Below are 22,064 nucleotides of genomic sequence, written 5' to 3'. Positions count from 1 at the left end.
CATGCTATCTGATACCGCGTCGTGATGCTTTAGCGCCCCCTGCTGCACACAAATGCAATGCACACAGAGTATGTTGCTTCCTTTACGGTAGCACTTTTATGGGAGTGGAGAGAAAAAGTCTACCAAATTTCATGACTCAAAAATACACGGTCCCAATTCACATTTACAAAAATGCCAACTGATGTTTTCTGACATGAGCTTTAAAAGCTGCAACTTAACTTACTGGGAGTTGTAGTTTTCACGCGCCTTACGACCAATCACGCTCGCTGCGCTGCACACTCCAATTCCCATGATGCTTCGTTACTCGCCAAAGCCACCAACAGGTGCACGCCTACGCCAAATAAAACCATCGACTGTAATCCTCACTGTACAGAGAACAAGTCTCTGAGGGTTATTTTTGTATAACTGTAAGTTTGTATTCATCCTAAATACCGCAAAAATGGACAACTCTGGGAAAGAAAAGGAAGCGATTCAGCTAATGGCTGATGCTGACAAAAAAGTCAAGTCGTCTGGCTCTTTCTTAGGAGGGATGTTTGGAGGGTAAGACAGCACTGCAGCAGAGAATAAACAGCTAGTTAGCTAGCCTATACTGTTAGCAGCAGCCAGGGAGCAAACTTGGCACGCAGCCTGTTTCTTTTTAACTACACTTGTTGTTGCTTTTTTAAACTAGCGAGACGTGTGGTAAAATCCAGTTTTGATAGCTGGTCACGAAATGACAGCGAGAATAGGCAGTGTGCGACATTGAACAGTGTGTGATTCAGCTAAAAAATCCCCTAGCTGCCTGCTAGCTGTCACCGCCACTACAATGTAAACAAGCCAGCGGGTCACACCGACTGGACTCACGGAGCTAGCTTAGCCGACATTAAGCTGCCCAGCTACGCACTCCACTATAACCACCACGGGAAATAGTTGGCTTACTCACAGCCCCTTCCCAGGTTACCCCCCTCAATTCTGCGGTATATTAGCATAGCTGTGTTACACATTAATGTTACATCCCCTATGAAAGTGTTTTATCGTCGCGTCCCTCTTGACCCCAGTTTGTTTTTTGGTCGTTGAAATCACAGTCCATCATTTAGCCTCCATCCAAGTGAGCATTCAGTCATAACATCAACCTCTTCTGTATGTGCTGCTTTAAACCCAACCGTGTGCATTTTACCACACGAATAACATTGCTTGCCTTTAATGCGGTGACTGACTTCACCAAACGTGCATGCAAACCTGCGTGATGCCAGCTGTTGTTATGATGTTAAAATGTACACTGGAGATTTACTTTTACACAGACTAGTTCCACTTTCTTGATGGGTGGATATTCAATCTAATGAGACACTAGCTGCCCCTGTAAAATACACATTGCAGTTGAAGTAATTCTTTTTTCCCCATGGAAGAGGAACAGGTTTTAATGTAGGACAATAACCAGGTTTTTTGTAAACCTAAACCATGCCCGTATTCGGCCTTTGCATACCTATGCTGAGTCTGAGAGGTTTTGTTTTGTTTGTGACCAAGCTAAAAAAGCCAGTAGCTTGTGGGCCTGAGTGACTCAGTTTTGTTCCAAGCCTCTGACCTAGATGACCACAGATGTTGCTAGTCCTTCAGTTCTTTTGCCAGATAACTCTTGAGGGGCTTTAAAATGCTGAAACAGTGATGTAATCCACTGTCATGATTGGATGGCTAGAGAATTATTACCACTGGGAGCTCTCAAGGGTCCACTTCATGTCATGGTAGCAGAGCAATCTGTAATGCCTTTGGCAGGATTTATGTTCCTCTAATCTAAGCAATGCAGCTCCCTTACAAATCCAACTGCTTGATGCTTTATTCATCAATCTGAGCCTCTTGTGGTCTATCTATTTAGATGCAGATTAATTTTTGAGAAACGTAACTGCACTCTGTAGGCCATGCCAATGATCGTTTGCCAATTTGACCTTTATGTGGAGAGTGTCCAGGAAAATTTGTACTACTGGCTATTTGATTCATGTACCATCTGGTTTCTTTCCTTTGTCTTTGTCCAGAGGACCTCACAAAGTGGAAGAGGCATGTGAAATGTACTGCAGAGCAGCCAACATGTTCAAGATGGCCAAGAACTGGAGTGGTGCGAGAGGCTCTTTTGTTTCATATCACGAGAGATATCATGCCTATAATTTACACCACACTTGGAGAGATTGTAGAATTATGTGAATTTTTTGGCATTGTGCCTCTTTCTGTATAACTGCAAAGCACAGCACTTCTGATGGTGCCACAAGCAAAAAGCTGGAATTATTTGCATAATACTGGGTTTTTAAGATAAATGTGAAGTGTATGTATGCATGCATGTTTTTTTCTCCTCCTTCTCACGTTCCTCTATCCTCAGCTGCGGGAAATGCATTCTGCAAGGCTGCTCGTCTCCACATGCAGCTCCAGAACAAACATGACTGTGCTACCAGTTTCATTGATGCTGGAAACGCTTTCAAGAAGTCTGACCCAAACGGTGAGACCTGTAGTTGCACTATTTTTAACTCATGAAAATGACTTCAAACCATGCCACTTTTTTTTCATTCTCCTTGAACTCACTATACTGTTCTAGGTAAATGCTGCATTCAGTGTAGGAAGTTAATCCAGTTAAATAGCACACATGGATCTTGGCTAGATGTTCCTCCTTGAAAAATATAGTTTGCATTATCAAAGTCTTTATCATCTAATGATTTTTTAAAGAATGCTGTTTAGGCTGATGTAGTAAGTCAGAGGATTCCCATAACCAGCACAGCAGTGTGGAAATGAGGTTACAGAAGTTGCACAAGTATTCTGTTTCCATAGATGAGTCATCACAGAGCAAGTACTTTCCTAGATTACCAAATCAAATTACTAGATTACTGAATAGCTGCCATCCCAGGGCTGAAATATCACTTCCTGTTGTCAGGGCATCAGAAGGTCAAACTCTCTAGCTACCAGGCTTTATTATGAGGCAAAAGTAGCCTTATACATCTAGGTAGGTCTGTCTTATTTACTTTACTGTTGGTAGTGGGAGCAACTGATAAATTACAAAATGCCGGCCTTGAATTGTATGGCATTTGGATTTCACTGATTTATGCTGCTCCGTGTCATCTCTGCAGCTTCATTTATTATTTCATTTACACTAACTACAAGTGTAGCCAGTTGTTTGGGGGATGGTCACTAGCTGGCTGGAGACCTTTTTCTAAAAGCAGGCATTTGACTTGAAATAGCAGTGTGAAAACAGGTGTGGCTAATGACATTAATTAAGTCTGCAGCGTACCAGAGCCTTTCCAGTGAGCCAGAAGCCAGAGCATCAGGACCTTGAGTCTGTTAGACTTTAATGGAACAGAACCGTAATTGAAGTCAGCAGTAACACCTTTGTTTACCTGCTATTTCATGTCAAAGTAGCTGCTGAGAAAACAGTTAATTATCAAGGTTTGTCTGCTTTGTTGTATGCATAGTGCAGCCTTGGTATACAGTACTGCAGGGGTGTCAAACTGGTGCCATGAAGGGCCAAGAGGCTGCAGCTTTTCATTCCAACTGAAAACTCCACCAGGTGATTTCCCTGATTACCTCATCGTCAAGCAGAGAGGAGGAACCAATCAGTGAAATCACCTGGTGGAGTTTTTGGTTGGAAAGAAAACCTGCAGCCTATCGGCCCTTCATGGCACCAGTTTGACACCCCTGCAGTACTACATCAGCAACCATATAGACCACAGACTCATGTTTGGTATATAGTAAACCTGTTCTATCTAACATTTCTCTAAAAGTAAGATATAAGAAAACCTTATTTTATTTATTTTTCACCCCATTTCACCCTGTTTAATTAACACCCCATTTAGATTACTAGTGAACGTTGTGCTGTTGAAGAGTCTGTCTGATTTTAACAAAGCTAACAAATATTGTGCCTGTCTAACTGCTCCCTCCTCTTCCCTTTATGCTGCCAATAGAGGCAATCAAGTGTTTAAATGCAGCCATCGATATATACACAGACATGGTAAGATGCACATAGACGGAGAGCTTCCATCTGTGTTCTGATCAACAGCAGAAAATGTCATATAACTATTTTGGGTCCACCATTAGTTGTGAAACTTTCTGGAGTTACAAACTGTATGTTACTCTGTCACCACGAAGGTAATTTGCCATATGCATGCTATTTCTGGTGATAGTTTGCGCAATGCTGTGCTAATTGTCAAATTCAAACATGTCTCATTTACTTTGTATAAACAGAAACTTTGTGTTTTAAGTATTGAAACATGCAGGCTACATTGAAATAAGAACATCGAGTTACAAGGGCAACATTGGCCTGTAGCCTTCAGTTAGAAAAAAAGCAGTCCAACAAAATAACAAGGACACAGTGTCACAGATGCGAAGCACCTCTCTTTATTTATACCCATGTCCAAAAAAGTGAAAGAAAATGCAGCCTCTCTCTTTAGTCAGGTAGCACCGACTAATGATGCTGGAATCTGCCGAGATTTGTGCGCTGGGAGGTGGATTGACAAGCATGAGGATCAGTACAATTCTCAATTACAGTAAAATGTCAGCAAAATGAGCAGAGGCATAAATAACTACCTGAACAGATAACTGTTAAGAGACCTGAACAGCTGTGTGTGTAGCCGATTTAAAAGCACAGTATTAGCTGAATTTTAGATGCATGTTGGATTAAGGTCGCATCCAGAATGACTGGGTGCACTCCAAAACCTGACCTGATGCTGGTTTTGACAGCCGGACCTGATGGCATATGTTGTAGCAAAATCAAGGTGGAATTGTAACTGGATTGGCATCACAATGCAATACAAAGATGATTGGTGACGATGATAATGGTTAATTTTTTGTCTGTTTCACAGCGACATTTACACAATTAATGTCATAGCCAGTAACTACTACAGCTCCGCACACACTCATTTTAAACATTTTGCCCTGCCTTCGCTGCTACATAAGAAGCGTCAAGATGGCATTTCCAAATAGAGTGTGCCTCTAGCTAACCATGTTCCCGTGAGAGAGAGTGAGTTTCACCTACAGCTCATAGAGGTGCTCCGCTTCTTAAAAAATTGAAATCAGAGGACCACGAAATTTAACGGTAAATAGAATGGTGTTATCATGTGATCTCATTTTGATAAGCATGTCAAAAAATGCAACTCCTACAATCAAGGCATTGCATTTGGCCATATTGAGATTTCAAAAACATTTTAATTGTTCAGTCCCGGTGTCAACAGGAAAATGAGACACAGTAATGAGGAGGTTTTGAGGAGATTTTCTTGTTACTGGTGGACCCCATTTGAATCAGTCACTCCTAGCTCATAGAAAATGTTTTTCATAAAGCACAAGATTTCAACAAAATATAGTGTAGCTTCATCAAATTGCTCCTTGTTAGTTCAAGCATGGTTTCATTTGAAAGGCTAATACTCTGTAGGTGTGAAGCCACAAGCTGCTGCTCGTCCTCTCCTCTCTGCACTGAGAATATAACGTAGCTCTCTTATTGACTGGAGTGAAGCTCCTCCGGGCAGAGCCACTTAGTAATGATTTCCCCTCTCCTCCTCCCCCAGGGAAGATTCACCATTGCAGCCAAACACCACATCAGCATTGCAGAGATCTATGAGTCTGACCTGGTGGATATCGAAAAGGTGCGTTTGTGCGTGCATTTGCATTGAATAGTTACACAGTGTAGTAATGATATCAGTAATATTACCATTATTGGGGATGTTAATTTTTAGAATCACTTTAGATTATATCCGTAATTGTTTTTCTTTTTTCTAAAGGCAATTGCACATTATGAACAAGCAGCAGACTACTACAAAGGAGAAGAATCAAACAGGTACTGTTTTTTTTTTTTTTTTAAACTAGCATAAAGTACAAAAGGATAAAGTATAAAATCTGATAGTGTCGTGTAAATATGAGAGATCAAAGAAAAAGTGACATTACTCAAAAATAGAATAATGGCTGCTTCGAAATAACTTTTGCATGTTTGATTGACAAACTCAAGGTGAAAGACAGTGGTTTTTTTTTTTGTTTGTTTGTTTGTTTTGTTTTTTTTTTCAAGTAAAAACAAGGTATGGGTTGGTACCCCTGTTGGATAATTCCTAAAGCTGAATATGTGTAATCAGTATTGGAGGTGAGAGTAGTATCTATTTATGCCTTGAACTGATCACTTTTAAGACTTCAAATGTTCAGCATTCCTTACAATTCAGGTTCCTTACAATTTAATTAAATGTAGATTTTGAAGACTACAGTTCAGTGCAGTGTGATTTTAATTTCCTCACATTAACGAAACATAATAGGCTTTCAATATTTTGCAGATTTTACAGTTTGGCTGGTTGATGTCAATAAATGAAATGAAATGTAGGTGTTTGTTGCTGAGGTGCTGAATGTACCACAGCAACAAGTAGTGCTGTCAGTGGTAGACAGCACGGACACACATCTCCCTGTCTGGGAGTCATGACACAGTGGGAAGCTTCCTTTTTAAGAGCTGACATTTTTGTTAAGGTTAAGTGCTGCTTGGTGAATCACTGGCGTACCGAAACTACAGATGGCACTTCCGGTTTCATAAAAGTTCCTGGTCATATTCTGCAAAGTATATACATTCACTGATGAGCAAGGCAACGCTCACCAGATTTGTATATGTGCTCAGCTGAAATTCTCACCCATACAAGTGAAGAGTTTGTTGTAATCCCAAAAATAGTTAACATGTATAGTTGTTGTATCAGTATTATTACAGTATTATTGTAGCTATTTATTGTGATTATGGTGCTGTGACATAAGTATTGTTGCTTCACTACTTTTGGTTTTAAGAGCTGCATCACAGTAAAGGCATAGACTTTTCTGAACTTATTAAGCTATTATGAAAACTATCTAAACGTATTAAACTATTATAACCTTTAGACATAGGTTATTTTTTCCATATCACCCAGCCCTGCTTTCCAGTGACAGAAGTTTGCATATTGTGACCCTTTTCAAGTTCCTTCTCTCCTTTAATGTCATGAAAAAACAAAACATGCAGCAGGAGGTAACTATAGATTGTCATCCTCTGACATACGCTAGTAAGACAAAAGCCCTAACACTAAAGACAGATGTTAACAGAGCTTCCACCTTCGTTCCATCACACCTCTGATTTTGATTAAATTGTACGCAGTCGCAAACGGGAACTGCAGTCCTCTCATGTATCAGTTTCACCCACTCCCAATAATCTGCTGCGGTGTTTTTGTGTGTACTGATTCTGATTGTATTGTGTTCTTACGTCTTATGTGCTCTTCCTCTCAGCTCTGCCAACAAGTGTCTGCTGAAGGTTGGGGCTTACAGCGCTCAGTTGGAGCAGTACCAGAAGGCTATTGAGATCTATGAGCAGGTGTGTTTGTCTACTTGCTTCACTCATGTTTTGTGCCTACGCTTTCAGAATTCATCCAGACTTGGTAGTACTGACAATCATTTGTGTGTTTTGGATTTTTCAAGGTTGGCGCCAACACCATGGACAACCCGCTGCTGAAATACAGCGCCAAAGAATACTTCTTCAAAGCCTCCCTCTGCCATTTCATTGTTGATGAGCTGAACGCTAAGGCAAGTTTATACCTTTGTGGCTCAGGCTCAGGATTTCTGTTGCGGTACAGTTTTAACATTCAGTGTCTCCACAGATTGCCGTTGAAAAGTACGAGGAGATGTTCCCAGCCTTTTCAGACTCTCGAGAATGCAAGCTGTTGAAGGTAGCTAGATGCTAAAATCTTGGAGGAATTTGAAAAAAGCCTTTCTTTTTGCCCCTCAATCCACTCTGTTTCTGTGACTAACCTACATTTTTTATTTGACAGAAACTTCTGGAGGCTCATGAGGAACAGAACAGTGAAGCTTTCACAGAGGCAGTAAGTCTTGTATACCCTAAGGAAGTTTCAAGTTTCAAACTAGGCCTAGCTCATATCTCAAAACAGCATCGTCCGTTGGCATTGATCTGATCACTCATTTTCTCCTGTTTTAAAATATTAAGTAAATACATTCCTGTTGGTGAGTGCAGATATCCTGCTGCTTATAGAAAATGTGAATCCCTTGATATTAAACCAAGATGGAAAACTGGACTGCAGACACAAATTTATGGATTCTGCCCTCCAGGAATTTCTGTAAACAGCTACAGCCTGATGCTGTGTGTTAATGGCACACTGATTTGTAAACATGTGCAGCTGAACTCCTATAAAGTTTTTTCAAAGTTCACCCCGAGTCAGAAAAAGCAGATATCTCGTATTTTTTATGAACATCAGGATTCTCATGCCAGGGGTTAGCAAAAATAGAAATATTGGTACCCCTTTTGGTTTTCCGTGTTAGAGGTGAGGTGTTAATATCAATCAATGTCTTGAATTGATCACTCATAAGACTTTATATATTAGGCGTGGGAATGTTGAGATTGCTTATAATTCAATTTCAGCTTTAAAGGTTTCATTTCATTTCATTTTATATTTACATTTTTTTGTCCTGGCCTTCTGTTGTGTGGTGTGCAGATATGTTTCATTTCCAGATTTCATTTCAATGCAGTGCATTTTTCCAGGAGTCAGAAAAGGCAGTGTTCCTGTCTTAATTATCAACACTGGGATTCCTGTGCTAGGGCTTAGCAAAAATGTCAAAACTAATACATCAAAAAACAAAAGAATTGAATTATATATGTTGTGAAATACTTGTGGCAAGAGCTGCATACCACTGAAACATGTCAGAAATTTAAAATACAGTACAAAGATACAGCAACATATCAAAATGTATTGTTTCAAAATATAAAATGTGTCCAGTATTATGCCAAGAAAAAGTGAAGCAGGCAAAACTGTAGTGGAGCTGTGGCGGTGCACAAACTGGGTCCCTGTGTGTCTTCAGGTGAAGGAATTTGACTCTATCTCACGTCTGGATCAGTGGCACACCACCCTCCTGCTGCGCATCAAAAAGACCATCCAGGGCGACGAGGGGGATCTGAAGTGAGCGAAGACGCAGGGTGGAAATGCAGCACGGAGGGGCGAATCTATCATGGCATGCTACACCGACCGTCCTTTCACTCACCTTGCCATGTATTGTTTTTGTGCACTACCCGGCCTAGGTTCCCCATCACACAGTATGTCCAAATTATACCTGCTGCAGTCCACGGAGCACATCAAGAGGAGCGTATGCTGATTTTGAATGTTAAACTGCTCGCTTTCCTATTGAGCACATTTGAACCTAGTTAGGATGCAAACCCTCTTGCCCTCACCTCTGTTTAGAGGTTAGCTGCATTTCCCTTTTATGCTGAAATCTGACCCAGGGGATTTCTGAGTGGAGAAATGTACTGAAACTGATATTAGTATTGACAACAAGCACTGCATGATTTGTACATGTTAGACAAATGCAACTTGTTTTTTTCTTTTTTTTTTTAAATGTAGTTCTCATTGTATATTTTAAACATTTTACTGATTTAAGTTTATAGTTTGCTGTATAAAAGATTTAGGTTCCACATTCAATCCATAGTGTGTATGGGTTTTAAGAATGTAGTATCTTAATTTGTATTTGTTGGCACTCCTAAATCTTTTTGTCACAATGATTCTTATAACTTAAGTCATTCCAGCCACAATGAAAATGAATTTGTTTCCATTTCATTGTCACTAACGGGAAGAGACTCTTCTTGATAAAGGGCAATGTTAAGCATCAAGTGTAGACTGTTAAAACATTCATACCTTAACATCACCCACTGATGCTTTTTTTCTACAGTTTTCATTTATGATTTTAATATTCTGTAATACTGCGGAGGATGTATTATTATTTTTTGAATGTTTGGCTCTTTAAGCTGTGGTTTATAGTTTTTGAATGAAGAGCACTGACAAGCCAACCTTTGCTCCGTATTTGCAGGGCTGTAATCTTAAGGACATGTGCATCATCGGTAGCTCATCTTGTGCAGTGTTGTGTCGTGAACTTTTCATTGAAGGTTTACTAGTGCAGTGCACCTTCCAAATGGCCAGTTGCTAAGCATGTCATTGTGTATAGATTAGTGTTGTGTTACATCCACTAGTGTGAGCCAGACCAAAGTTTTTACTGAAGGGTCAGTCACCCTACATATCAAGCTTCTTCCAGAGGGAATAACAGTGGACCTTTGATTTGATCTGTATGCTTGTGTGAATGGACAATAAAGATACTATATCCCAGCTGATATGTGTTCTGTGCTCCTGTTGACCTCACCTATTCAACACCATATATCTGTGTTATAAATTTACCATATAAAAGGCACAGGTTGCTTAAATTATTTTGTAGAACTATGTAATGTCAGTGTTCAACAGGTGTACTTAATGTGGTTGTATGTGTTTTATATTCATTGACAATGTGCATACATGTATATTTAGATGTAGGGCTGTATTTAGTAAGTCATTTTCTAAGAATGAAGTTCACATTTTAAAAGCCCTTCTGCCTCTCTTAGGTGTTCCTAAAATCCTCTGTTCTCTACAACAAATATTCTTGGCTCACAGGAATACTATCTGACCCTTTACCGTTTTACCATCAGTTGCTTTTAATGTGAGCTGAAGCCTCTTCTACCCTCTTAAAACTTAGAACAATGTGAAAAAAAAGAAAAACACTCCAACTCATTGCAATGTTTTCTTGTCAAATGTGTCTTATTTGAAAAGATGTGGGTTTACATCTGCCAAGACACCACATTTCCAGCATTCTCGGATTATAAACCTTTTCAGTCTCCACACAGCTCTGGGAGGCAGCCTCATTAAGTATTCTATAGGTATGTTGGATCCTTGAACCAAAAGTTTAAGAAAGCACAGCGGTATACGAATACTTTCTAAAATATAAGGAAATATTCCATTTAGAACTGGGCCAACATAAATCGTCAAGTGTTTCTGTGAGAGTGCTGCCACTCCAGGGCTGTGTGGAAATCTACTCGAGGATTCACGGCAGTACTAGCCTGCAGCTGTCAAGTTTTATTGTTTTTTCCCCTTTCTTCCTGAGGAAATCCATACCTTACATTTGTCTTGATGAATTCTGCAAGCTAGCAATCTGTTCTGCACATATGTGACTGTCAAAAGACAAAAAAAAAAAAAGCCCACAAACCACCAAAATCACAACCACCACACATACACACACACTGACAATTCATACATTTCAGAGAAATGTGCTAGAGTAATAGTTTTCAACCAAAATGTGTATTTTTTTTATTGGAAAAAAAAACTTTGTTACACAAAACTCATGGCAATATCAATTTTGATATTCTGCTTCATTACGAACAGTATGCTGTATGCATTATATTCTAGTCAATAAATTAAGTGCTGGCTTACTATATATAACAGATTTCTTCAAATCATATCTCTTTCAAATTCCCCTTGGGCAGGTCAATACCCCCTCTCCACTCTTATGGCTCACATTTTTAGTTTAAAAATGCATGATCTCCTGATTTATCAGGAGGAATCACATCCCCGGTCCTGGTAACTCGGAACATTTATGTGTATACGTGTGTGTGTATGTGTGTATTTATTTATTTATTATGTGGTATGTCATAAATCAGTGCAACTGCTGCTACTGTGCTACTGTAACTGCTGCCATCCATAGGGCATCCCAAGGGAAGTGGGCAAGTGTTTGCTGATCCTGAACATGTTACTAATTCATGTTACTAAATTTGAAGGTATCAGGTTTCTCCTCTTGCTTTCTTTAAGAATACATCTGATCTTAGTAAGAATGCAAACCCTCTTGTTGTCACTTCTAGCTGCGTTTCATGTTTATTCTGACGGCCAAGGTGCCCAGTGCCTGAGGCACTGCTGAGTGGTAAAATGTAGTGAAATGCAGTGGAAACTAATGTTGTTATATAAATTGCCATGTGCTTTATGGATTTAATCCATATAATTATTATATAGAACTTAACAATTCTTTGATATGCATGCCCAGATCCATACCCTACAAAACACTTATAATACTATTTAGATGAGGTTTTCAAGAATGTACAACTGGTAGCCTAAAAATGTGATGACAGCTTGTAAGATTTTGTGCGACTTTCAGTGAGTACAATGATGTTCTGAAAAATGTGATAAACCCTATCACATTCAAAGCTGATTCACAATGAAGCTTTTGAGTTTTGACTGTGAGAATGGCTAAACATTGAGCAGACTAGAAATACTGGGGCATTGTTAATGTCAAACAAGAACAGTTAAAGCCACAGACTGATACAAGATACAAAATAACCTGACAAGGTGCAATGACATGGATTTTTCATGCCCTATACCTGGATAGAATTACACAGTGTCTTCAGCTGAGGCTCCATCAGCTTTCTCAATAAAGACATCTTCTGCCTTCCTTTGATGTCCATCACTTGGGACAGTAGCTGTCCGTTCTACCTCACAATGCTTCTCAAGGACAATCACTGTCTGAATGTCAGGGTCCAAAATGTCCGTCTCAGGAGCTGAAACTGGAGCCAAAATTGTCTGTGAAACAGCAGCTTCCAGGACGGATGACGTTGACATAGTTGGGGTCTCTGAAACTGAGGCCAGCGTCCCCTCAGAGACAGTACCAGTGAGGGAGACAGGTACAGAAATAGATGAGGTGGAGGCTACAGAGGACACAGGGAGAGGGTGCGCCATTGAAACGGGGAGGGAGAAGGGGACGGAAATGGCTGAGCCGTCTAAGGAGATGACACTGGCTCCTGTGCTATCGGTGGTTACAATGGGCTGGATCTGGGTTCCTGGTGGCACCTCCGTGTGGATGACGGTGATGCCACCCAGGGCACCGTGACTGACAAGGGCAATGGTGCCATGACTGGTCCAGTCGGCTGGGATTGTGACTGGCTCCGCCGGCACCACTATGGCTTCAGCCTGGGTCTTAGTGCCATCCCCACCTCCTCCAGCTTTGCTCTGTTTCTCCGCTGCCTTTTCTGCTTTGCCCTTGGCAGGAGATTTGGGTTTCTTCCCCTCCACATTTCCCTCCAGCACCACCAGGTAGTTCTTCCAGGGAGCATCTGTGTCATGAGTCTGGAATATAAAAACAGATGTTACTTTAACAATGACAAGCAAGGGACAGAAAAAAGGAGAACACATCTGTTTTGAGTTGCATTCCATTACTCTGCACCAAGTCTGAAGTGGCCTGGTTGTATCAAACTGTAGTTAAAGCCTTACTTATGCTAACGTAAAATCACTGAAATTACTGGCATATTAAAGAAGCATAATGATTAGATTAGATATTGAACTGTATATGCATGTAAGTGTTCAGGCAGCCTAGTTTCAGCCAAGCAGGCTGATGAGTCAGACAATGTTCAACAACACGCTAATGCTTGTAACTTGTAAAACAGTGTTGTGTGGTTAGTCAAACGTCAAGGCTGATTTATAGCTCTGTGTCTGTGTGCTGTTGTAGCTACACTATTGTGAAATGGCAGTGAAAGCATTTATTGTTCCGTGTTGGTTGTTCTTTGCTTAGACTGCGGAAATTCTAGAAAGCAGTGTTTTACCGTGCAAACAATGCACAGATACAAATGGCAGCGACTGTACGTATATACTAAAGCGTGTATATTATTGGAAACATTCGCAGAGTCCAAACTGATAGGCCTACGTCTTGCCTAGAATATCTGGCAATCTTCTTAGGGGATAAAAGTGTTGTCAAAATGAACATCTGTGTGTGATTGAAAATCAACCTCAAACACGGTGAAGGACAAAGCAGCCAAGTGGGCCAATCAGAGCTCTTGTTGTCGTGCGTCACTCTATGTGCAGTTACAGTTTTGGAGAGGTGTTTATAAGCTACAGCAGGAGCCTCAATGGGCTATGCGGGAACCCCAGATACCCACTGCGTAGCTCCTGCAGCACTTTGATGTAAAAGTATAAACCTATACCAACTGTTAGGGCCACTGATCTGGTCTCTGATCTTTCTTGTTTTACACATACACTGGAAACCACTGCAAAAAGATGCTCTTTATGTGGATTGTGGGTATATTTGTGTTGCTAACAAGTTTTCCCACTGTTGTACCCATAATCAATGCCCTCCCAGGGGGTTAGGTCTGCCTCGCTCACCATAGTGTGCCTGCGGACGGTGGACTTGTCTGTGAAAGTGCGGTTACAAAGACCACACATGTACGGTTTCTCTCCTGTGTGAATGCGCTGGTGCCTCTGCAGAGCGTTGAGCTGGGTGAACTGCTTGTCACAGTCTTTACAGCTGTACGGACGCTCACCTAACAATCACCACAGGAGGAAACACACACACACACACACACACACACACAGGTTTCAAGAGGAGAAATGTGAGAAAAGATAAGAACGAGTATAAAAAATGAAAACCTTCTTATGCCTTCTAAGAACACACAGGCTTCCCACCCTGCACAGGTGGGAGTTTTACAGTAGTTACCTGTGTGTATTTTCAAGTGCTGATGGAGGGAATTTCGCTGAGCAAAGCCTCGACCGCACTGTTCACATTTGTACGGCTTAGAGCCAGTGTGGATGTTGGAATGGTGTCTCAGGTATTCTTTCGATGCAAAGCTTTTCCCGCAAGCCTCGCACATAAAGGGCTTTTCTCCTGGAGGCATAAAACACAGCAAAATAACAGTTTGATGACTGTTGATTGTGGATTTCCATTTTGGAAACTTTTTTCATTACAGTTTTGGATTATTTCTGGCAGGCTTACCTGTGTGGGATCTCTTGTGATAGGACAGCATGTGCTTCTGAGTGAACCTGGCATCACACTCGTCACATGCAAAAGGCTTCTCTCCTGTGTGGGTCCTAAATATTGCAAAATCTATAAGATCATCTGGTGGGCAGCTCTAATGAAAATCAACTCAATTTATGTTAAGCTCACTTGACAGATAAAAGAAAAGAGGACTGTTCAATTACCAACAATACTTTTCTGGTGCTCTGTGCTCATTTTGTAGTTTAGACTTAATGGCTGCGCTTTAAAATAGCACTGCTGAGGCTCAAATTAACATTCAAGATCCTCCCATTCATTGCCAATGCGGCACGTTCAGGCTGCTGGCGATGTCAAGTCAGGCTCTCTGGCCGCCAGCTCTGTTTATATTCACAAATAATTGGACTGACATTGAGTATAGAAATATTTTTGAATGACATTTCCATTTGAACCGGGGTACGGCGTGCCACATACACAGAATGCTGATGTGCTGTGTGATTACATGATTTAAATACTTTTATTTATCCGGGAACATCAGCTGAGAATGCGTGCTCATTTCCAGCAATGCCCTGCCAGGTTTACCCAGCAGTCCTCCGCTGTCAAACACCCCACTGGAGCAGTACAACACAAATCCCATTATCTACTAACAGTTGGTGCTGGTGCAAATGACTTAATGCATGCTAAACTGCGGCTTTTATATCCAGGCACATACCACTAGAGATGTCACAATGTAGTAAGAGTTTTGGCAGGTGATACAAATACCAGTGAAATTAGAGGGCTCTCAATAACCGATTCAACACCAGCAGCAAAAAGAGAAATCCTGTTCAGCGTTCACTCCTTTCTTTAAAACATTTGTATGAATACTAGTAAATAAGTAAATAAACAAAAACTGTTTCAATTATTCAACGTGCAGTAAAGGCTAGATTAGAATAAGAGCACTGACTTACAAGGCCAACATTCACCTGAAGCCTTTGAGCAGAAGACAAAGTAGCCCAGTAAAATGCTAATTTCAAACCAGAAAATTGTATGAAATGTCCTGCTGTAACAATAAATTCAATGGTGTGATTACATGCTCTCACTCTAAATTCAGTGTTATTATTCTAATAAATAATAATACTGATTTATTGAGTAAAGTTATCAAGTTGCCTCTATGCTTAAAACTACTAATGCTGGTACTTAGGGCTTAATGAGATGATATGATTCATGGTTTTAGCAGAAGTGCATCAAAATCATGCATCATAATATTCATTTTCAGTGAAAAAGCTATTTAAATAATGATGGTGTGTTTTTTTGCCAGGGATCTGTAGCAAACAAGCTTGTTTTCATCTGAAAAATACAATTTGTACGTCTCTGCAGCACCATAATGCTTTACTTACAACAATGTTTTGTCACACATTTTACTATTATCAAAAACAACAGCTCCTCCATTTTGGATATTGTACTTGGCCACATTGCAATTGTGATTATATTTCAATCAACTGTTCAGCCCTAGTTGGTTCTATTTACAACACTTCTGGTACTACCAATGTACCTTAGCAGCAATTTTTGTAACATTCCTACTTACAACTAAAATATGCATTTTGTGCTTTATCCCTGTTGACATGCAGCAATGTGAGGACAGGGATTATTAAATCCACTTAAGTTTGTCTTCCTAATTTACTGAAGCAGAAAACCACTAAGAACAACTTATATCTTCTCTTCCTCACAGATGATGCACTTTTCAAAAAGCAACTAGGCACAATCCCAAGTCTTAAATAGTGCCTCTAGTATTTTAATTGCCTAACAGTGCTTGAATAGTGCTTGACCTCATTTGGATGACAGCTGATAGAAAATCACTTGTTAAATTGGATATGGATATGCCTGCTATTTCTTTTGAATGTGCTAATGACTTCGTTAGTAAATATGGGATAAGTATAATGATCGAGGAGGGGAGAACATCAGTCATTCATTTCAAGCATGCACATCTTCCCAACTAGTCCTGAGATTAAAACTTGGGTGCTGAGTCATAAGCTCACTGCTGTAACCTTTAGCCTACTATAACTTTCATTTGCCTGGCGATCATCATTCAGTGCAGTTTGGCTCAGTACCTGCGGTGCATCTTGAGGGCAGAGTTCTGGGTGAACTTGGACCCACAGTCGCTGCACTCGAAGGGCTTGGCACCCGTGTGTGTTCTCTCGTGCAGCAACAGCGCAGTTTTGGAGCTGAGCGTCTTCCCGCAGTCCGTGCACACATGTCGCAGTCTGTTACGTTCATGCACCTGGGCAGCAGCAGGCGTGTGATTGTGGAAGAAAAGCCAAATCACAAAATGATGATAAATGTGGAATCATTACAAAAAACAACAAAAGCACTGTGTCACAGTTTCTTAAAGCTGTGACAGGGTCTAATTTTGCTTCTTTGTCTGGCAGAGCTAAGTATTTGAAATGAAGTTGAAACTAAGGCATACCTGTTATAGCAGCCAGTGTCACTTGTGTGCCATCAACTCACTAGTAAACAGCTCCTACCTTAGTAAAAATCATGTCCTCAGACCAGATAATTTGACTTTTATTGATTTGTAACTTTTGTAATAAAATTAGGTACTAATGCTGCTAGGTTATAGGTCAGAATGGCAAAACACTGTTTTGAATTTTAGCCGTTTCAGTGAGCTAATATGCGGCAGTCTGCTACCCAGCACATGCTCACCTAGCAAATCTCAGATGTACATCGCTTTGGATGAAAGCCAAATGTCTGCCAAATGTGAGCTGTAAGAGTAATTGTAATTGTAAACCAAAAAAAAATTTCAATAATGGTCTATGGAGAGTCACAATCCCACTCAAGTAAATAACAAAAAGGGAGAAGACAAATGAATAATAATAATAATAATAATAATAATTAAAAAAAGCAAAAGCAAATTATTTTAACCTCATTAACCCAAAAACTACCCAAAAGAAAGTGAAAAGATATCTCAATATATGAGTGCAGACTGTAGTAGTAAGTTGAAGTAAGTGGAGTGTAGATGAAAATGTTAGGGTTAGTAATGCTGGGAGTAACTGGTAATATTAAGTGCCACAATCTAGATGAATAAAATCATTTGAACAGCCAGGGCTATGCTTGCCAGACCTCATCCCTAACAATGTTTAGTTATCTCCACTAGGAGGCTCCACAAGGTTAGTAAGCCAGTAAGTGACATTGAAGCTTCTGAATAATGTAGTTTCTGTGTGCACATAAATGTAAAATGTTTATGTGGAAATTGGCCTATTGTTGATAAAACCGAGCTGAAGAAATTTAAGGCAACCCTGTTCCCCACCTTGCCCCCATGCAGTAGACCTATTTCACAGCAGCCATTTTGAGATCGTGAGATCGCAGGTTAAATAGGTGTTACTAATGACATTAATTAAGGCTCTGTTCCATACAGGACTGAGGGAGCCAGGGCTCTGTCACTGTGCATGCTAAATGGAATGGAACCTTCATATTATATTTCACTTCAGAATGATGGCTGTGCAAAAAGGCATATTATATATTAATGGAATTCATGGAAAAAGTCCCAAATTCCAGCTTTATTTAAATTAAGCATGAAATGGATTTATGGCTGGAGTTTATATAGAGAATGAAAAAACTACATTACCATGTAACATGAACCATTCACATACCAATTTACCATATACCACTGTTATAATGATGTTCACTCTTATTCCTTTTTGCATGTTTTTTGTAGTGCATAGTCTATTGCGTAGGAAGTAAAAGGTCATTTCTTTCATTCTCACCTGCCTTTGGTGACGGACAACATCCTTTTTGCGTTTGAAAGTCTTGGCGCAGACCTGGCAGGCAAAGAGCCTCTCGTCACTGTGGACGTGCTTCTCATGGATCTTCAGGTTGCCACGGTTAGCAAACGTCTGCTGGCAGGTCTCACAGCGATATATGACTTCTGCCTTCATACCATACGCACTGGCCAAAAGAGTAATAACAGGTCGCAGCATTAACAGCAGCCAAATGGTTTTTAAATGGATCACAGCTCATGCATTTATGATCACTGAACATGCCAGCAACTTTTGACCCTTTAAATCCTTCATATACTCTACTGACTTATATTCTTGAAAACTATGACTTGTAAATGTCAAACAAAGTCTGCGGAAAAATTCAAAATCCACGTTTAAAATACTAGCAGTTTACACCAGTTGACAGACAATAAATGTAAGCACACATTAACAGGCTAAATTGAGAGCCAGTTCAAAAACATCTTGTTAACACTAAACGGATCTGCTGCTGCCATAGCAAGAGAATTGGTAAAAAAAAAAAAAAAAAAAAAAAAAAGACATATCGATATATATCTATATCTATATCTATATAGATAGATAGATAGATAGATAGATAGATAGATAGATATAGATATATATAGATATAGATATATAACTTAACTGCCCTGGCTTATGCAAGTATATCAGCACCAAGAGCCCTGCACCTTTGCTGACTCCTCTGCCCAGCCAGAAAGCCTATTATATTCAGTCTATCTGTGTGGTGATTGGCTGCCACTTAAAAAATAATAATAAACCCTTTTGAGTGTTTGTCACGTCCACAACTTGTAAATCTCTCACTTTACAGCCTACCACCCCACGAGAAACGGAGAAAATAGTAGCTACTGGCAGTACACCCATGTGTTTGGACGTGACTGTAGGCAGCATCAGTCTTGGAGGGCCTCCAAACTGTTAGTGATTTAGGAAGAAGATATGTTTGCTCTTCTCCAAACTTTGTTGGGGCAAAGCTTAATATAACAGCTATCAGCAGGATGCCACAATGAGCAAGTTGTGATTTTACATGCGATTGCACCACACATGGAGGCAGGGTGGTGCGTGCGGAGTCCAGATCTGTTGGACTGAGAATTTAGATCATAAAATTTATAATGACAAAATCACTTCATTATTGTGGGCTTGTGGGCACAAATCAAGTCTATCATGAGGCTGAGGCTATTCATTCTTTTCATATTTCACAGCAAGAACTACTGAGCAAAGAAAAAAGAACAAACAAAAGCATAAGTAAACACAGACAGTGTTCCCCAATAATTCAGTTATCATAAAGCCACTGGAAGGGTGAGTGTGCTACAGCAGGGATCAAGCCTTTAAGATACAGACAACAGGGCTGGGAAAGATATAAGACTAAGATTGAGATATAAGACTAGATATTATATGTGATTTTGATTATTGTATCACAATACTATGACACAGCATGAGCATTGTCCATTCCTGGCTTTGATGGCTGAATTATAGTGAAGGGATGCAGTTTTCTGAAGTTACTAGCCCATTATAGCCCATTATAGCTGTTCTGTTAGAATAGCCACATAACTAACAACTGTTAATCAAAATCTCTTTGTATAAATATTTTATGAAAGCACCAATAGTCATTCCTGTAGTACTGCTGCAATATTACTATCAGGGTATTTGGTCCGAAATATTGTGATATTTGATTTTGTCCATATCACCAAACCCTGACAGACAGACTATTTGGTCCCACTTCAAAAACATAACTGATCTGTCAATCAGCCTGACCCAACACACGGATCAGTACTGTGTCCCACCTCATGTGCTTCAAGTAGCTTCTCTCATAGTGGAAGGTCCGCTGGCACCTCTCACACTGGAACTGGGCCTTGGATGTTCTCTTTAATGTCCTCTGGGGCTCCCCGTCCTTTTTCTCCTCCTCCAGAGACAAGTACAAGGGGTCGTCTGGGTCATCAGAGTCATCATTTGGCATATCCTCCACACCCTCCCCATCACCGGCATCAGAATATGACATTTCCAATGAAAACTCCTGTTCATTCTGAGCCTGTCTCTCCAGCTGAATCTTAAGGTGCTCCCCATCGTGACTCTCCTCTGTCACTTCACTGGTGTCCTGGTTAGCCTCATTCAAAGCCTTATCAGACGTGTTTTTCCTTCTGCTGTTCAAAACTCTCCGAGGAACTTTGCGGTCTGCCAGCCTGGTGCTCAGCCGCCTGCATCCTCCCTCTTCATGCCTGGCTGTTTGTCCACCACTGGCCGTGTCATTTGCCTTCAATTTTTTGGAGCAGTCTTCTTCTCTCTCAGAGCTCTGCGTTTCACACACGCCTTTAAGGCGTTTCTTCAGTTTGGTCCTTGGGGCCATCTTCGCACCATCCAAGTCAGTCTTCTCTGCATCTTGTGATGGTGATGTAGTCTTTGTGCGTTTTTCAGTGCTCATTGCTTCACAACAAACCTCTGACAGATCCTTGCAGTCCAAAAGTTGTGCCACTTCTCGAACATCACCTATTTTGTCCATGGCGACCTCCACTTTACCAGTGTACACAAACTCTAAAAACTTGGAGAAGTTGGCAGTGTGCATGTTGGACAGTAGTAATTTCTCAGGGGCAGCATCCTGGGAGACAAGAATCTTCTTGAAATAGCCGCTGGATGCTGCAAGCATCACCTGGTGGGCCTGAAACTCCTGCAGCTCTCCCTGGTAGTCCACCTGCACCGTAACATCACTCAGCTGCCCTGCCAGCCTCAGCTGATGCAGAGAAAACAGCATGTTTTCATGATGGGTCTTGGAGCAGAGCTGGACCACCCTGTCACCCATCATTCATTGGTGTGCTGGTGTGAGGAAAAATAAAGATGATGTAAAGATGACATGTAAAGCCGCAACTATGTGTTTCACTACATGAATCACAAATGAGATGCTTGGCTTATCTGTCTCTTGTGTGTCTGTCTATTTCTATTTTTTTTCCCCTTCTTCTCACAAACACACACACTGAGGCGTTGGTGACGGTAGATGAACACTTCACCAACAACTGCCCTGCTCAAAGGCACAAATGTCAACTTAGGAAATGTTGTATATCATGTTTATCAGCTTAATACTAACAAGCCTCGGCTAAATTAGGTACACCGCACCCCCACAAATAACAGCTACTGTATACGGAGACTATTTAGCAGCATCATACGCTTGTTTGTTTGTTTGTTTGTTTTACTTCAGTCTATATAATATTAACCGCTAAAGGGTGACAGGCTAACGTTAGCTCTACTGACTGCAACACCAGCGAGCTAGCACAGGTTAGCTAACTTTAACTGTGGAGCCAAAACAAACAGGAGGCTCTTTGACACGGCGGCGTTACAGGACAACATAGCGCAGGCTGAACGTGTGTCAGGCTCCCACACGGCAGCACCTAACAAGTTTTCTTACCGTAAGCTCGGTAAAATGGCAGCCCTTCACAAATGCAGCCGGTCGGAAGGTATTTCCTGTAGAAATCGCTCCCGAAAACGCCACTCGTCTTTTTTTTTTTTTTTTTTTTCTAAAGCGACATCCGGTTCCGCTGTGGCTGCTATCAGAATAAGATTACTGTACATGTGTTGACCTGTCAACCAATAACAGTCCTATGTGAATTTCCTTCGGGATGAATAAAGTATCTATCTATCTATCTATCTGAGTCACAGGGGAAAATAATGCTACAATTTTCGACGATTTTCAGAGATTGGTGAGCATCTTTAAAGATATTTAAAGGCATTTCCACAGTAATAATTTCACATTACTTACAGCCTGACTCAATATTCGTC

The 22,064-nt window shown here is 40.6% G+C and overlaps 2 protein-coding genes across 4 annotated transcripts; one reads left to right on the top strand and one right to left on the bottom strand.

The window, feature by feature from the left end:
- Window positions 1–324: 324 nt before the first annotated feature.
- napbb (N-ethylmaleimide-sensitive factor attachment protein, beta b) lies at window positions 325–10,099 on the top strand. Of its 2 annotated transcripts, XM_030046752.1 has the most exons (11): window positions 325–540; window positions 2,007–2,086; window positions 2,345–2,461; window positions 3,915–3,961; window positions 5,511–5,588; window positions 5,724–5,779; window positions 7,222–7,306; window positions 7,411–7,515; window positions 7,590–7,658; window positions 7,761–7,811; window positions 8,803–10,099. In XM_030046752.1, exons 1-11 carry the CDS (start codon window positions 440–442, stop codon window positions 8,902–8,904), a joined length of 891 nt encoding a protein of 296 aa, XP_029902612.1. In that variant the 5' UTR covers window positions 325–439; the 3' UTR covers window positions 8,905–10,099. The 2 variants fall into 2 exon arrangements, with proteins under 2 accessions (XP_029902612.1, XP_029902613.1); XM_030046753.1 differs by lacking the exon at window positions 3,915–3,961 and having other exon boundaries at window positions 484–540.
- A 1,016-nt stretch (window positions 10,100–11,115) lies between these two features.
- Window positions 11,116–21,780, bottom strand: gzf1 (GDNF-inducible zinc finger protein 1). Of its 2 annotated transcripts, XM_030046751.1 has the most exons (9): window positions 21,694–21,780; window positions 20,347–21,107; window positions 20,084–20,313; window positions 18,279–18,459; window positions 16,626–16,795; window positions 14,542–14,636; window positions 14,266–14,433; window positions 13,935–14,092; window positions 11,116–12,905 (listed from the first exon to the last, which is right to left on the bottom strand). In XM_030046751.1, the coding sequence occupies exons 2-9, from the start codon at window positions 21,094–21,096 to the stop codon at window positions 12,174–12,176; spliced, it is 2,484 nt and encodes an 827-aa protein (XP_029902611.1). In that variant the 5' UTR covers window positions 21,097–21,107; window positions 21,694–21,780; the 3' UTR covers window positions 11,116–12,173. The 2 variants fall into 2 exon arrangements, with proteins under 2 accessions (XP_029902611.1, XP_029902609.1); XM_030046749.1 differs by having other exon boundaries at window positions 20,084–21,107.
- Between the last annotated feature and the right edge of the window lie 284 nt (window positions 21,781–22,064).

Source organism: Myripristis murdjan, chromosome 24 (genome assembly GCF_902150065.1).
Source record: "Myripristis murdjan chromosome 24, fMyrMur1.1, whole genome shotgun sequence".
Taxonomy (NCBI): domain Eukaryota; kingdom Metazoa; phylum Chordata; class Actinopteri; order Holocentriformes; family Holocentridae; genus Myripristis; species Myripristis murdjan.
This window is presented reverse-complemented; position numbering and strand designations above follow the sequence as displayed.

Bases quoted from the DNA above. Each gene is read 5' to 3' on its own strand.
- gzf1 (XM_030046749.1), bottom strand. From the start codon at position 21,096: ATGATGGGTGACAGGGTGGTCCAGCTCTGCTCCAAGACCCATCATGAA. The intron at 14,637-16,625 runs GTACTGAGCCAA...TGCAATATTTAG, and splicing joins GCCCTCAAGATGCACCGCAG to GACCCACACAGGAGAGAAGC. The intron at 14,093-14,265 runs GTAACTACTGTA...GGTGATTGTTAG, and splicing joins GCACTTGAAAATACACACAG to GTGAGCGTCCGTACAGCTGT.
- napbb (XM_030046752.1), top strand. From the start codon at position 440: ATGGACAACTCTGGGAAAGAAAAGGAAGCGATTCAGCTAATGGCTGAT. The intron at 2,087-2,344 runs GTGCGAGAGGCT...CTCTATCCTCAG, and splicing joins GATGGCCAAGAACTGGAGTG to CTGCGGGAAATGCATTCTGC. The intron at 3,962-5,510 runs GTAAGATGCACA...CTCCTCCCCCAG, and splicing joins TCGATATATACACAGACATG to GGAAGATTCACCATTGCAGC.